This window comes from Chenopodium quinoa, unplaced genomic scaffold (assembly GCF_001683475.1).
Source record: "Chenopodium quinoa cultivar QQ74 unplaced genomic scaffold, ASM168347v1, whole genome shotgun sequence".
In the NCBI taxonomy this organism is placed as follows: domain Eukaryota; kingdom Viridiplantae; phylum Streptophyta; class Magnoliopsida; order Caryophyllales; family Amaranthaceae; genus Chenopodium; species Chenopodium quinoa.
In genome coordinates, this window is record NW_018743292.1 from 10,053,203 (window position 1) to 10,070,386 (window position 17,184).

General features: G+C 32.7%; 1 protein-coding gene across 1 annotated transcript; it reads right to left on the reverse strand.

The window, feature by feature from the left end:
- Nucleotides 1-8,299: 8,299 nt before the first annotated feature.
- On the reverse strand, nt 8,300-11,134 carry LOC110736959. The gene is made up of 2 exons (XM_021917298.1): nt 10,843-11,134; nt 8,300-9,388 (listed from the first exon to the last, which is right to left on the reverse strand). The coding sequence occupies exon 2, from the start codon at nt 9,169-9,171 to the stop codon at nt 8,452-8,454; it is 720 nt and encodes a 239-aa protein (XP_021772990.1). The 5' UTR covers nt 9,172-9,388; nt 10,843-11,134; the 3' UTR covers nt 8,300-8,451.
- Nucleotides 11,135-17,184: the final 6,050 nt, after the last annotated feature.

Here is a 17,184-nt window from a genome sequence, read left to right on the forward strand (position 1 = left end):
AACAATAGAAGGTCATTCTTGTTGCAAAAATTTTAAATTAGAGATTGGACTAGGACATCAATTATCATATCGGTACTAAAACAATTACAATAACTTATCGTTTTTGTCTGTTTCTTAAAGATTTTAACACTAGCTTCCATCTTATTTCATATTTGGCAAACTCCTTTACTATTTTACCTCTCTTATCCCACAAATTTTGATCATTCACTCATTTTATCTTACTGATTATACCTTTTCTTATAACTATTCATCTTTTTATGCTTTTTCTTTTACTTTTATCATATTTTTCTTACACACACTCGTCATATTAATTTTAAATAGTATTTTCAAATTTCATAATTTGTGTGTATATAGTAAATGTTAATATCTTTCAAAAACAGGTGGTAACAATAAGTTACACACTCAACTCGTACATTGCATGAGATTTATATCTAGAGTGTTCTAGTAACACACTAACACATACATACTGATTTACAGTACTAGCTAGTGATAGTTGTTATACGCAAGCAACTATTATTAGTATCGTGGCTGCATGGGGATCTGAGCACCAAACTTTAACAGCAAGAATGTACCTTAGATAACTTCAAGTATAGCAATAGATTAGATGATAATCATACTTCCACTAACTACAACAAAGTTGATTAAACCTAGAAGTGATGATTATGTGCTTTTTTATTATGAACCAAAAAGTGCAAGAAAGATTCGCCGATGATTATGTTTTAGTTTTACTAATTAAGCAATATAATTATTATCATATGCTAACGTTTCGTACACTATCAATGTGACATGATTGCCATTAAATTACGATTTTATAGGCCCTAGTAATAACGAGATGTTACTATAAAGATTAATATGCCACATTTTTCAATAATTATCTTTTTACATGGACCCTCGATCAAATTGAAGTTGACATTACAAAGATAAGGGGGCCTTATTTTTACCACTATGATCTCATAAAGTGAAAAAACGATAAAGATGTAACTATTTATTATTGTTTTTATTGGCTAGGCTTCCCCTATATATTTATTAACTAATTAATTAATTTAAATAATTAATAACGGTATGTAAGAAGAAATTTTACATTCGGATTCACATTCGAGTGTATAACGTCTTATCAAAACAAATACAAATGGACAATATAATTGTTGTGACGAAAAGAAAAAGAGTATCTTCTTATACATCAATCAAACTTTAAAATTTCACTCAAAACTAGTACCTAAAAACAAGGCTAATATGTTTCAAAAAAAAAAACAAGGCTAATAATAATTAAGGTCTTTGAAACCAACACATCGTATCTCAACTCCATGCACATAACATACGTCTAAGCAAAGAAAACTATGAATACCTCAGACTTAACTACACTTAGTAATCATTGTGTTAATAGATGCAATGACTTTTTAGATTTAATTAGTACTTCAATTGTTAAGACATCAATCACCGTTAAGAAGTTTTGTGTGCACAAAGTTTAGCTTTATCAGATCATACACATGATTGTACCTAACTATCTATATTTAATTTTTTTTATTTTAACTAGGGCGGCTAACGCGTGCGCCATAGCTAGTCACGTCTAATGAGCTATTTCGATATGAACTTATGTCACAAACTTATTTTTTTATTTATTTTTTTGACAAGTATGTAACAAACTTAATTGTTGGCAACATTAATGAAGGGAAAATATGTAAACAAATATCTTTGTGGGTAAAAATGTCTGCATACTATTCTTTGAGTTTTAAAAAAGAGACAATTAATATTAATGAGGGCAAATAAGTAAACACCCATTTTACTAGATATAATTGTCCAAACACTGTTCATAAGAGTTATCTCACATTTTTTATAAGGTAGGAATTTGCTCATTTGGAGCTCAAATAAGCAAAATGATAGGATTCCAACTAAGTAGAAAATGGAATTGCATTTTAGGGATGAGAAATCTATTTCAAACTCTAATATTGATTTTGAATTGGATACCCGATCCCCAAATTTTGATTACCAGACACCGATTTGGATATTAGTTTTGAGTTTATCCAAAATTATTAAAATCGGGATTCTACTTTGAATCGAAAGGGGCTCTCAAAATCGAATCGTAGAATCGTAAGATTCTACCGACATGCATAATCAAGACGTCATATCTAAATTTAATTATATATATCTAAATTATGAGTTTGAAACCTAATTATTAATAGAAAATAGTTGTTTACCCATTAAGCCACCAATAATTGACAATATATATTTATAAAAAACTATGTAGGCATATTTTAAACTTGTAGGGATTTCGCTAGTTAAAAGAAATATGTAAAATCGGGTAGAATCGTAAATCGAATCGTATGACATACATGAATCGTAAAATCGTAAGATTATTCTAAGATTTAAATCAGGAATTTATTAATAATGAGTATATCTTAAATATCAGATTACAAATATCTAACCAAATATATGTGGTTTTATGTTTTTAACATGATTTAAAAATACAATATCTAAAATCTTGTGCTGAGACTCTTAAGAGGTGGTACTCAAGAGTCCAGACTTAGGATTAAATCTCATCGACATTACTGCCCTTGCGGCTACACCCAAAAAAACAAAATCTAGTCTTTAGAAAAAGATGTATTTATATGTTATAATATGTGTATTTTTATTTTAATGTTGACAATTATTTACAATTTAATTAAAAAAACATACAAAAGTATAATAATCTTACATACAATCTAATACGAAACATTTAAATATCCAAAGTTTTTCGAATCGACTATATATTGCTAATAATTTTTATTATCCGGCTCGAAATAAGTTTCATCATATAGGATATTTGATATGTGTTTATCCCAAGATATTATTAGCAATCTTAGCATATACAATTAAATATTTATTTTTTTATTTTTATTTTTTTTAACAACGGTTCAAAAGGAGGCTAGCTCCCAACTGACTTGACACTATAACGATAAAATTTAAACCTCTTAACCAAACTAATACAAGAACCTTACGGGGGATTGGGGTTACAAACGCTTTGAACTGCTAAGTAATGCAAATAAGGGGGATGAGAAGATCCATCGTCAGAACTAGCCCTAAACTGTTCCAAACTTGTTCCCTTGCGCTTCTTGTTCCTGCAAAAACAACAATAGGGATACCTTTTACCTTTCTTGTTCTTCACCCTTGACCTGATTAGTCTTCCATTTTTTCTTGACATGACAGAGAACGTGAAGGTAGAGAGTGGTGTAGACAGCTGCACTTGGTTGTATTCAACTGTCATGGGGTCTTCGTCGTTAGAGCCTACGGATTCCACTTCATCAATATTAGTGGTAGTTAAATATCTCGCAGGTAGCTCAATCCCCTCCTCGATAATCGAACCCTCATTGCTGCTAGAAGTTAGGCTAGTAGGTATATGATCATCCAACTTCTCAACGCCAGTAGTGTTAGGCTTGGGCGGTCCGACAACTTGGCTGACCTTGGCAGCGTTAAGGGGTCACTTGGCCTTTTTCCTTTGGCCCTTTCTGTTGCGACACCTCTTTATAGGACCCACCATCCTAGTGGGCGTGAATAAGGTTTCAGGAACTTTGGATTCCTTTGCCTTATGAGGTTCAGGATGCCCATTATAGGTGGTCTTTTCCTTCACTTGTACCGTCATCTATGATACAACAGAACGCTTAAAGAAACTCAAGGTTTTCCCTTGTTTGAGATCCGAATAAGATAAATTGGAAATCTTAAGGGACTGATTATTTCTCGATCAATTGAGGAAAATATGAGATTTCCTTGGTCCCTTGTCCATATCATGTCTAGAATCCTGGCTGTTCGGATGGCTAGTAGCATCACCGTCCCCCCTTTTCCGAAAGGGTAAGGACATTGGATGTAGTGATAAGGCTCTCTACCATCATCTCATTAGCAGCACCCATGGTGGGTAAGGCTGTAATATCATTCTGAGCATCGCTATTAGGCAACCCGAAAGAGTCTAGACTGATAGAGGGGTTGTTGATCTTCCCTTTTTTTGTTGAAAATGATGTGGGGTAACTCGGATTCCTCAGTGCCCCTCTTTCCCTTGATCTTGCTAGCTTGTCTTCTCAACCCCTCCATCTTCTCCATCTCGCGAAGGATGTTCAGATTTTTAGGCTCATTCCTGGCTGCTTTGCCAAGATCTTCATGGGCCTCTTCGAGCTGATAAAGCTTGAATTCAGCTAAAGCTCTCCTGTAATGGGCTTTAGTATTGTTAGCATCAAGCATAATGACTAATGAACAGAGCTCCTTAGTCTGTTCGAAATCCCGGACTTTTAGGGCGCAAGCTACGAGGCTTAACTCAAGGGAAATGGCAAGATTCCATAAAAAGGCACAATCATCTTCATCTCTTTGTAGACAAAAGCACAAAAGTTTCAGCCCTCTGTCATACTTAGCCCCAGCAAGAACGACTTCACCTTTGCGGAACTAAATATTGCCCTCCTCCTTTAAAACTTTTGCTTAATTAAGGATGTTACGGAGACAATTATTATTAGCAAAGTTGACAATGCTTTTGTCAAAATCATTATTCAAGTGGGTGTACGAAAGGAACTCAGTAAATTCCGGCAGTCCATAACAAACTCTCTAACCCGAAAAGGAAATGATTAACAAATTCATGAAAGGGAAACACACAAACATTACCAACACAAAAAGCAACAAAGTGGAACAAACCCTGATTCCAGGTCGCAATCAAGAAGGATTGAGCAGAGCTACAACAACCAAGCTCAACCACAAACCAACACTATAACATAAAAACAAGGCTGCCACAGAAGCAAAAGAGGGGCTGATGTAGTCAATTGGTGGTCGAACCACCACCCCAAAAATAGAAACCTTGCTGGCATAAAAAAGAGGAACAGCTAGGGGTGACAAGCCGACGCGAGAAACCGGCTAGTCCTAGACAAAGTCGATGGGTGATCGAGATCGCCACTCGGCCCGTTGATCGGATCTCCCTCACAAGCTTAACACTCCTCGACCAACGAGGGCGTAGGGGAACCACGATCTGGGAGGAAATGGACTCGCCGTTGATCGAGAGGGGGGACCACTTACTCATATCGTCGGCGGCCCGCCTGGGTTGGCAGAAGGGGGTTGGTTTTCGAAAACTAAGGGCTGATTTTTGAAAACTAGGGGCTTGAAGAAGTATTCTGGTTTTGGGGCTTGCGCGTGGGGCGCGTTCTAGATATATTTTTTTGAATGTTATTCTTAAATCAACCGTTTTTATTTAAGTTCATCACTTTTTAAATGTTTATGTGCATTACATTGTAAGCCTTAACAGATATTCCCTTTTGATTTAAGTCCATCACTTTTTAAATGTTTATGTGCATTATATTGTAAGTCTTAACAGATATTCCCTCTGTCCCTATTTTTTTTTTTTTTGCCCAATTTGACTTTTCACGCTCTTTAAGACGTGTTTTAAAACATATATAACTTCATTTCTATACACGTAAAAATTATAAAAACTTGATATTAATAAAATATACAATGAGACGAATCTAACAAGACCTCAAATGACTATATTATCTCTTGTTGATTAATGGGAATTTATGGTCAAAGTTTTTACAGTTTGACCCATTTATTTGCAATGGGGCAAAATACTAAGGACAAAGGGAGTATTGTTTAGTTCACCTTATTTTTTTATTTATCAGTGGTCAAACTTTGACCTTATGTATGCGATAATCTATAAAGAAGAAAATATATCAAGTTGGATCTTATTAGATTCGTAATAATGTGTATTTTTTGAAACAACGTAATAATGTGTATTTTATTAACATGTAATTTTCCAAAATTTTAAATTATGAAATTAAAGATATTTAATGATAAAAAAAACCACACATAAAACGATAAATTATGTCAATTTTTTAATTTTATTTTATTTATTTTATTTATTTTATTTTTTTATCTGAACTTATTTGATATGATCTAAAATAAGTATAAATAAGGTAAACTAAACATGACCTAATATAGTAATAGCTTTGTATTCCATATGATAATATGGTCATCCTCGAGTCAATAATGGTATCAGGTTTCTAACTGATCCTTCGAACCCTTATCTCCTCCTCTCATTTGGCAACCTCTTCACCGACAAGGACCTCCTCCGCAAAGACCACCTCCTCTCCTCACCGCATTAGCTACCTCCACCGTGTTTCACCTAGCCTTAGCTTGCTTTGGATGTCTTCTTCGGCTCCTACTATCGTGCCTTAAAGCAGATTTTGGCTAAGAAATTAAAGAGGAAGGGACTTTACGATGAAGACTATCTTGGGCTATGTTACTACAAACTATTTTTTTCCTTTTTTTAAATCTACACTGTTTGATTTTTACACTTACTAATGAATCAGTTTAAATATGAATCCTTTTAATTACATTAGATAATAATTATTCCCTCCGTTTTTCTTTAAAAGCCACACTTGTCATTTTTCGTCCGTTTTAAAAGCTACATTCTTTTATTGGAAACCTTTACAATTTAATAATACTACGTATATCTTTATCCTCTAATGGTCCCTACCCACTCTTACTTAATCGTTTGTCACTCCTCCAATAGTCCCCACTCCCTCTCATATTACTTTACTTTTCAATAAAATAATAACTCATTGTCTTTTCTTATAATTTTTTATTACCTCATCTACCCTACTAACATCTTATTTTATTAAACCTTCTAAAACTCCCTACAATCCAAACTCTAGCTTTAAAAAAAAAAAAAAGTGATGCGCGGAGTTTTAGGAGAGTAATATAATATGATGAGCGAGTGAATAATTTATTATAATAAAAGTAAGATGGGGGTCATGAAAGATAAATATGTGAGAGAGTAGATATTTTTATTATATAAGTGGGGATCATGGGGGAGAGAGAAATAATAAAATAATTTAAGTGGAGTTTAAAGTAACAGAGAAAAATGATAAAATATAGTATAAAAAGTTATCAAATATAGAAGTATTACACTTAAAAAAAACACCCATAAAAGAAAAGTGATGCATTAAAAAAAAACGGATGGAGTAATATTTTGAAAATTTATATTGAAATAAATTTAACATGACCCCATTTGATTACGGTTTTCATTTTGTAAAAGTACAATGGTACAAGTCACCCACGATGGTCAAAGTTAAGTTCATAAATTTAATGTAACAGTACAAATCGTGTGTGTATTAAAAAAGAACAAAGGTAATACAGGGTAACCAAGGTTGTCAGAATTGGGATCCTACTTTAGATCGGTGAGAGGAGTAGGATCGAATACGTAAAATTGGGTCGTAGAATCGTAAAGTCCTACGAAATTGATAAAAGGGGTAATAAAAAGGTTGCTACATCAGCAGATAACATTTTTTAAGCCATAAAAATGCTAAAATTTATAGTTTTAGTAGTTGGATAGTATTTTTCTTAGCTTAGAGAAAAGTTTGATTACTTTAGGCTCAATTTAATAAGTAAAAAGTAGGATCGTACGATCCTAACCGATTTCGACTGATCCTACACGATTCTGTCCGATCCTGACCGATCCTGTACAATCCAATAATAATACAAGTGAAAAGCAGGATCGTTTGATCCCACCCAATTCTATACAATCCTGTACGATCCTGACCGATCCGATAGCGATCCTGCATGCGATTCGAATCGTTTGGCTAAAATACGATCCTAGGTCGCATGATCCAACAATCTGGATCGCGATTTTGACAACAATGAGGGTAACAACTTAAACCGAATGGAGAAAATACAGTATTGTTATTAGAGATTATTATGATTTGAAGTTTCGGTCATGAAATTGCTTAATGAGTCCATATCATGACCAAAAAAATTATAAACAGGGAAGGGGGGTGCCCAACCTTTAACAAAGATATAATTAGTACCAATATAAAGCATGACATATTTCATGGATCGATTAGGCATCTTCACCTTAAGGCATTTTCTGGAAATAACTTTTTTAGATAATGATTAGCATATTGACCTTGCCAAATTTCAACTTAACTTTGAAACAAAGTCAGATTGTCAGCTTTGTCCAATAAGGCAGTAATGTTTTAAGGTTGCAAAGTTTCAAATAGTATTTTAAAATAGCTTTCGGAGGTTCAGACTTTATAAATAGCATTTTCTGTCCCCATTTTATTCATGTCTACGTCCTTATTGTCATTAAATTATAGGATAACAAAACAAAAATGTTGAAATTTATAGACTAGATAAGCATCTGAAAAAGTTGCCTACTTTATTAATTCACAAAGTTCAATGCACATATGATGAAAAAAAAAAACATGGTAAAATCTGAAAAAATGAAAAAGAAATTTGTATAAACATGAGAAAAACCATACAAAACAAAATTTCTAAGGTCGTAATACTTACTTTCAGAATATGAAGCAAAGAAAAGGCTGGATCTCAATTCAATATATATGCAATTTCTAAGCCATAGATACATACTCGAGATTGGGATGGAGGGTAGTATACAAGTAAACTAAGAGTTCATATACAAATTGAAACAATCAGAATAGCATACTTAATACGCGATCAATATATTGTAGAATTTATAATCCGCACAACAATTCTAGTCATTTTTGATCCACTGAATGTCAAATTATCAGCACCCACTAACTCTCCTCTCTTAAACAGCCTTTCTATTTGTCTCACCTCCTCATCGGTACACTCCTCCACAAGCAAAAGACAAAAACCCTCAACCCTAACTGTCCTTTCCATCTCAGCAATAAACCGAGAGGGAAACAAAGCAACGTCAAATTGAGCAGAGAATGCGAAATCAAAAGCATCATCAAAGAAAGGCAAATAGTAAGGGTCAGCACGACTAACGAGTGGAGGTGAGTCAACAAGATCAATGGCTGTAACATCAGACACGCCGATTTGTTGAAGAGCCATTACTTCCTGTCCAGCACCAGCTAAGAGGCAGAGGGACTTGGAAGAGTTAGAGAGGATAGAAAATTTGTGAGAAGGGTTATTCTTCTGGGCATCAATGAAGACACGAGAAAATGACTTAACTTTGTTCAGCCATGCAGAAGTTGACCAGAGGCGATGGTTCTTCTTCTCAAGAGTGGAGAAAGGGCGGGGGTGATGATGAGAATCACAAGTGGAGTGAGGAAATTTGAGAGGGTTGTGAGGAGACAAATGGGGAATACAAGTTTCTGGTGGATGGAGGAGAATGGAAAAAAGGATGACGGTGGCAATAGTAGAAACAATTAGAGAGATTCTGTTTAGGAAGGCTTGGATATGCAGCTCCATCTAGATTTCTTCTGATTTTCCCTCAAGTCTGGAAAATTTCTGAATGAAGAAACTTTTGCATATCTATCAGAAATAAGCCATTTTCTTATGATTACTTTCTCATCTGATCATATGACCATATCTTCTATGATGTCCATTGCTCAGCAGCTAATTGTTGTGTCTTTCATACTGTAATCTTGCACTTTTCTTTCCAATTTTCTCTTGGATATAGAAGCACCTGCATGTACACTCAAACCTTAAACTTCAAAATTTGAATATGAGTTTATAAAAAATCTCTGTCTGAAAATGGTCACATTACTAAAAGATCCTTAGAATAGTTAAAACCCTGTCACTTTTCCCATCACACGATTTTAGAGGCATTTAAGGAAGCCCAAGCATAAACCATGACCATTTAATATAAAAGTAACAAAACATTCCAGACATCCTAAAACAGTTTGTGACTATTATTTCCAAGTAGAGGGAGTTTATGAAATCAATAAAAACACCCTTTATATCTGATACAGATGATATTCCCCCAATCAAATGAATCCTCGGAGAAGTAACAGTTTGCATGATGAACTTTAATGATCAAGAGAATCCTTCCCCTTCAACTTGTGATCGAAGCTTAACTAAGAAGTTGATTCTAAACATCTAACAAACAGTCTCTCTAAATAGTTTCTTAACATGAAAAAAAGTACCTTTCATCTTTAGCACCCCAGACCCTATATTCACGATTAGCACTAGCTAGTTGTTCATGAAGTTGTATGCACACTTCACTGTTTCCAAATTATACCTACAAATAATTAGTCTAAACTATAAACACTCAATACTTTTGTAGTTGCTAGAGATTATATTTGCAACAAAGATAACAGCAATGCAACAACGCCAATAATGCATCCCGTTAAAGGCTATGTCTTGGAGGATAGAGATATATGGGAGTATGATGTGTAGATGATATTTTGCATATAAATCTCAAAAATCTGATTCTAACCACCAAAAAAAAGTTACTTTTAAACTTACAAAAATTCACATAGTTGGTAATTCTCCTTAAATAACAGTCTATTAGTTTCTTGATTGAATTGAACTACTCAGTATTACATTGATTGAATTGAACTACAAAAGTTCACAAAATTGGTATTTCTCCTTAACATATAAACCAATATAAGTAATATCAGTTATAGCCACCTGAAGAGCACATTTACTCCAAATTCACGCGATCACGGCATCACGCCTTGCATTTTATTGGCAAAATGGCAAGCCCCAATTCCATCCAATGATTCATATAAATGGATCAATAAATTTCCATCCAAATAATACTGAAACTAACAGAATTATGATCAAATTTTATGATAAAACACAGAAACATTATCATTGATCCCCAATTCATTATCCATTCATCCCTAAGTAAAGGCAAATTCAGCATAATCTACTGCAATTACAATCATCCTCAAACACTCTTTACACTCAAATTAATCCCAAAAAACTTCCAGCTTTTAGCTTAAACCCTAATCCAACATCAAACTAATCAATAATGTGCACAAATCTAAATCAATCAATGTACATTCTGTGATTAACAATAGATAATTAAAATTTGACATATAATACAGAATAAAAAAGAAACCCCTAAATAATGAAATTTGCGATTCCAATTAAATACTGTAATTAAACTCAGAAAAGACAAAGTAACATTACCTGGAATCTGATAGTATACAGCACGGCGGCGATGACGGTGGTGATGGCCGTAGGTGGGCCCTTAACACGGCGAAGATCCGAACTTACGAAATTTTTTTTTTTTTTTTTGGGAAATCGGATGGCATAAATTAGATGAGTGTAGAAATGGATTTCAAATTTTCAATACTTAGATCCACGAAATGATGATTTGATGGACCAATTTTATTGGAAATCCGGCCCATTTTAGAATCGTTTAAGTGGGCCGTTTGGTAGTTAAAAAATACTGTATTTGTTTGTTCATGGTTCTTAAATCCTGTCACGATTTTAAAAAGGGACTGTGGTGCTTGTATCGTGTGTGCTAACATATTTGGTACGTAAAGCTGGGCATGGGCCGGGCTGGCACACGGGCTGCCTGGCACGGCACGCTAGATGGCCCGTCCCGGCACGAGCACGGCAGCGGCATGACATGGCATATGGAACGGTTGGTGGGCCGTGAGCCGTGCCGTGAACAAAGAAATTGAAATTTGGCACGAGCACGGTGGACGGCACAAACATCGGCCCGTCGGCATGGCCCGCCAGACACGATACTTTTATAATGAAATTAATATTTTTTTAACAAAATAATAAAGCAAATATTAAAAATAAATAAATAAATGGGCGGTACGGGGGCCGGCACGACACGGCACGCTAGGCACGTGGGCCGTGTTGTGCCGTGGGCTGACTTGTGGAAATGGCCGGCATGACACGGCACGATCGTGCCAGCATGACGGCACAACATGGCCCGCCGTGTGGCTAGGCACGACCGGCACAGGCCACGGCGGCATGGCACGGCACGGTGCCCAGTTTTATTGGTACGGAGTAATGTTCTTTGAAATTGTCTTCCGTCAAACAAAATGGAACCTTATGTTTGACACTAGTATTGTTTGTAGAAAAAGACTTGTAAGTGTATATACTTTACAAATACTACGTATATAATCACTTATGCACTGAAAGTTGCAAACTTTAATGTACGGAGTAAATCTGAGTTTTATTATTATTTGGTCTTGTACTCTTGTCAAATTTTTGAGTCTAAATGAAATTTATAAGAAATTGAATTAAAATTTTGGATCAGATTGAATTAAAATTGAACGTCCTGGAGTTTAATTGAACTACTAGTACTTTATAGCATAACACACCTAATAGCTCAAAAATGTTGAATTGCATATGAAATAGCTCAAAAATGTTGAGCTCTATTTGAATATGATATATCCAATATACAACCCTAATCTTATACATTCGTAATCCAAATATTCTGAGGCAGGGTTCTGATTAAAAACCTCATCCGAGAACTTGTGATCATAATTGATTACGTGTAATTTTTTCAATTGATATATTTAGGTTCTTTTCAATTCATTGGTAGGTTAGATTGATGATGTCACTAACTATATCCATTGAATGCATTTTTTTTTCTTGTGCTGGATACTTTGATGGGTGTCCAATCACAGGGTATGTATGATTTTACCACCTTTTTTTTTTTTTTTTTTTTTTTTTTTTGTTTTTCCTATTTTGAGAAAGATAATTAATTAGTTTCTAAATCATCTAGTCTATGATGTGTGTGTTTCAGTGTTTCACCAAAAGTCAAATATGATGACACCTCTATTTTGTTTCAACAACCTTATATTGTGAACAAAGTTGCAACCTTAACTAACCAGTAAGGCAGTAACCATTGAATACAACTGAGAAAGGAAGACGAAGGAAAGACTCAAAGACAAGCGACAACCTCAATTATTGTAACTGAAGCACTACGTAATAAGTAAATAATTGAAAATTCATAACATCTTATTTACATGGTGCTACACCAGTATGGCAGTATATCAACATAGGCAAACACGAAAAGAATCTGACACTCCAAATGTCAATCACCAAGCTAAGCTTTAAGCGTCAAAACTATCATAGCACTGATTTAACATTTCTTAATTGAAAAGGTACACAAATTTATTAGTTCTCCTATCTTTACTGGAATCGTTATTTAATGATTCTTACCTTCAGGGCCGTCTCCGACAATTTAAAGGCTCTATGCTAATTTAATTAGGCCCCTTAAATTTTATAAATACCATTTTAAAAAAGGACTATAAAAAAACTTCTTTATACAAACTCCATACTAATATGCAAGTATTGAAATCGACTCTTGATCACTACCAGAGACATTAGTCCCCTTAAGTTTATCTTGCCTCAGTTGCCTAGCTATATGAAAATTTTGTCCTGTTTTTTTTTTTTTTTAATTAAAATAAATAAATAACGGATAATGAGTGAAAAGTTATAAATGATGTGTAATAAGATGAGTAAAAAGGGTTGGAACTTTTTAAAACATGCCAAAACGAAAAGTAAGTCAGACGCGGATTAAAAACAGGTTACGAAGAACATACTCCAAGGACAAATTAAGGAAAGAAACCGGCAAAAATTTGCTGTAAACCCAAATAAAAGCCAATGTCTAGAACATATACGAATGTTTTACAATTTGGTCACTCTATTATTATTGTAATACCTTTTCACCGTATTCTGCTGTAGTTTGTTTGACATTGAATATCAAATCCCCCGGATATGTCTTCCTTGCCCATTATTATAAAAAAATCTTAGGTTATCATCTTATCACTTTCGAATGATTAGTGTTACCATTATTAATTTGGTAGGGCTAAGTCTTCCATTGTGGCATAATGGCATATGTCATAGAATTAAATTAACCATATTCTTTAATTTGCTTCTAATATTTGACTTGAATTGATGAGCAAGAAAATATAGAAGATTCATTCTTTAGTAGAAACACTATTAAATTTGTGTGCTTATTAAATAGGTTAATAAGATATACTCACACTAATTTAGATTTTTACTTATTCAATGTTTGATTGTGATCCCAAATGGAATCATATATGTTACAAGTATCTTTACGATTTCACTCCTCATATTATTCGAGCCAGCGAACCCTAACTTAAATGATCAACAATAGTAGATGGTATGTCAAGAAAGGTTCATGTAATTTTAGATTAAATATGATCGACCTTAATATAAACTTCATCTGATTAAACAAGAGCGTGACAAATAGTATGAACCAAGGCAGCAGTAATAAGTTTTCGATACCTAAATCTTGACCACCCAAACTTATCCATTATATGAAGAAGATAACTAGATAAAAAATCTCTCTCACCAACCTACAAAAGCTTAACATCAACGTATCGATGAGTAATCAGAAAATTGTACGTAATATTGAACTGTACTCCGTATTATTTTGTACACATGTAGCTTAATTTGACAAATTGAATTTAGAGAATGATCATTATCATACGGTAGTGGTCCTTGACTGCAACCAATTGAATACAAAGAACGAAGTATATTATATAAATATAATGGTTCAAAAATTTAAAGTAACGCTACAATAAAGTCATGTGAATACAATATCATAAAGTATATTATATGATAACAATATAATATATGGTTCAGAAATAGTGTATGATTCTATTATCAACCATCTCTCTGTTGGTAAGTCATTCAATAATTTAAGACTAAAGTTTTTGCAATTATTTGAGTATGGACATTTGAAAAAGAGAATGAGGTTCTTCTAGAAATACTTCAAGCTAAGCTACGCGGAACATATTGCATGCTATTCTTTGCTAATATGTTCCTAAAATAATTGTTACACCCACCAACTTTTAATCTATTTTTAGTATTATTTTTTGGAATAATTATTGTCACGTTTTCTTTTACTAGTATAAGATGACTTTAATCATTTACCGTCTTAAACTCCTAATATTACAACTACAGTTGTTTTATATACAATTTTTTCAACTTTCTAGCCTACTCTATTGCCTTCTAGTAGTACGCATTAGAGCTCTTTTCACTTACCTCACTTGCCATATTTATACATAAATTGTACTTTGTATAAATGTAGTATTTCGTGTGATTCATATAAATTTCGGCATATATATGTAACAAATCATACAAATTGTGATTCTAATTGAGTAAACCTATTGTATATATTGTACGTCCATTACATGCATACAGGTTTTTACTTAAGAATTAAAGTGAAATACATTCTAACTGAAATAGTTTACTAATTAATTTTTTAAATCTTAAGTTAATCTTCATATATGTTTGTTTTAATCAACTAATAAATCTACCTAATTTTGTCTTGATCATAGAGTTTTAATGAACTACTCATCAATCCGAATCATATAAGATCATATACATGACCATATTTAGTCTAGTCACAATACAATTTTTTAATTATAAGAATATTGATGAATTATATCTTTTACATTTAAAAAAATTCATACGTTGAATATATGAATATAAATTTGAATGAAGCGGATATATTTTTTTACTGTCTCATTTATACCATTTCATTTATTGTACGTATACATTGTTTAATATATGAATATAAATCAATACGTACTATCCGCATAGTTCTAATGACTATAAGTGGATACATATAATAAAGCTTATTCCGAACGAACTACTTGTAGCTAGAAAAATAAGTCTTTCATTAAAACAGTGATCAATTGAAAGAGTAGAGTGTAATTTGTTTATGAATTTCCTACCACTTAGCTTACTTATGACTTTATGAGCAAGAAAGCAATTATTTTTGTAGCAAGATTCCATTAATCAAGTAATAATTAATTGAAGTTGTTTCATAGGAATGAAGTAATATCATAGCACAAGGGCAACGTGAAAGATTGATTAATTTATTATAGAGTTGTTTCATAGGAAGCATATTGCCAACAAGTAAGAAGCCGTCTCTTGAAAGAAATTAAGGCAAAGCGATAGATATAGCAGCCACAATAATCCACGTGGCACACCAATTATGACCACTCTTTTTTTTTTTTTTTTTTCCTAACTCTTGTCCAACCATAATTTTGTGCTTCTATTTCACTGCACTTGGATGATGTAGCATCCTCTTCAATAATGATTGATTTTTTCATCATGATAATTTAATTTGGCAAAAGAAGAAAAAGGTGCATAAATTCCATTGATAAACTTTTCAAAGGTTTATGCCAAGAATTTCATTGATTGCATGGATTCGTTTGAAAGTTCATGTCGAAAGTATAGGGTACAATATTTGCAAAAGCCAAACTATTTCAAGATTGTTAATACTAGTAAAAAAAAAATAATAATTAAAAATGTTACCAAATTAAAATTTATTGATTTATGAGTGTTTTAAATAGACTTAAAATCGTCACAATTTGAAATACCTAGAAAGAAATCGTGATCGAATTTAAGTTTTATTATTATTATTATTATTATTATTATTATTATTGATAGGGTGATGATGCTAAAAAAGTTCTAGTGAGAAAGTGAAAGAGATCAAACAAAAATGATGAATGTTTTCCATAATCCGTCATTGACAAGCTTGTTCTTATTAGGCTACTAGAAAAATGTACTGTGGCCCTTTCTCGTTTTTGTTTTTGTGTATAATTGATCTTCAATCATTCACTTATACTAGAATGGTTTGTTAATGCATGTAAGTTTTCCATGGAAAATGTAGCAATCAAAAGAATTTCCAATAATATGCACTTGTCTTATTTGAATTATGCAACTCACATCACGTTCAACATATTAATCTACTCCGATATATTGGCAAAAAGTCAATTTACATCGATCACCTTCAAGGCTTCAATCAAGTACATGGATAAAAATTAAAATTTGGATTTTTAGTTTCTTACCCCCAAGGAACAAATGTACTATGTTGGTAAATTCGTAATAGGCATTAGAACGTATTGTAATTTAGCTTTAAATCTTTAAATATATACTACTATAACCGATTTTTAATAATGAGACTGTATCAAAAATTATCCAGCATTGCGTCGATAAATACGGTCAAAGTAATCCTTTTTATCTTTTTCGAAGGGAAAGAGTGACACAAAACATTTCAATCATCTAGAATTAGGTGATTTTTAACGGTTAATTTTATAAAGAGTTAAAAAGAAGATTCAATACCAATGAATGGCACTCATACTCTGTTACTCGGGCATTTTTTTTTTAAAAAAAAAAACCCAAATATAATAGATGATTCTAATATAGTCTTATGACTTTTGACTACCACAATTTTTTAAAATGGACAATTGAGATTAGTAATTTTAATTAAATTAATTTTTTAATTATTTTAAATATATTTTTATCTTCTAGAAATTATTTTTAATATTTTCGAAATTCTAGAAATAAAAAATATATATAAAATAATTAAAAAAAATAATTTTTAATTAAAATTACTCATTAAAGATAAACTAAAAGTAAAACAATCTCAACCGTCAATTTTAAAAAAATTATAATAGTCAAAAGACTACATTAAAATTTTCACAAATATATGCACTAGCTACTTAGCTAGTAAAAAGA

Bases quoted from the DNA above. Each gene is read 5' to 3' on its own strand.
- LOC110736959 (XM_021917298.1), bottom strand. From the start codon at position 9,171: ATGGAGCTGCATATCCAAGCCTTCCTAAACAGAATCTCTCTAATTGTT.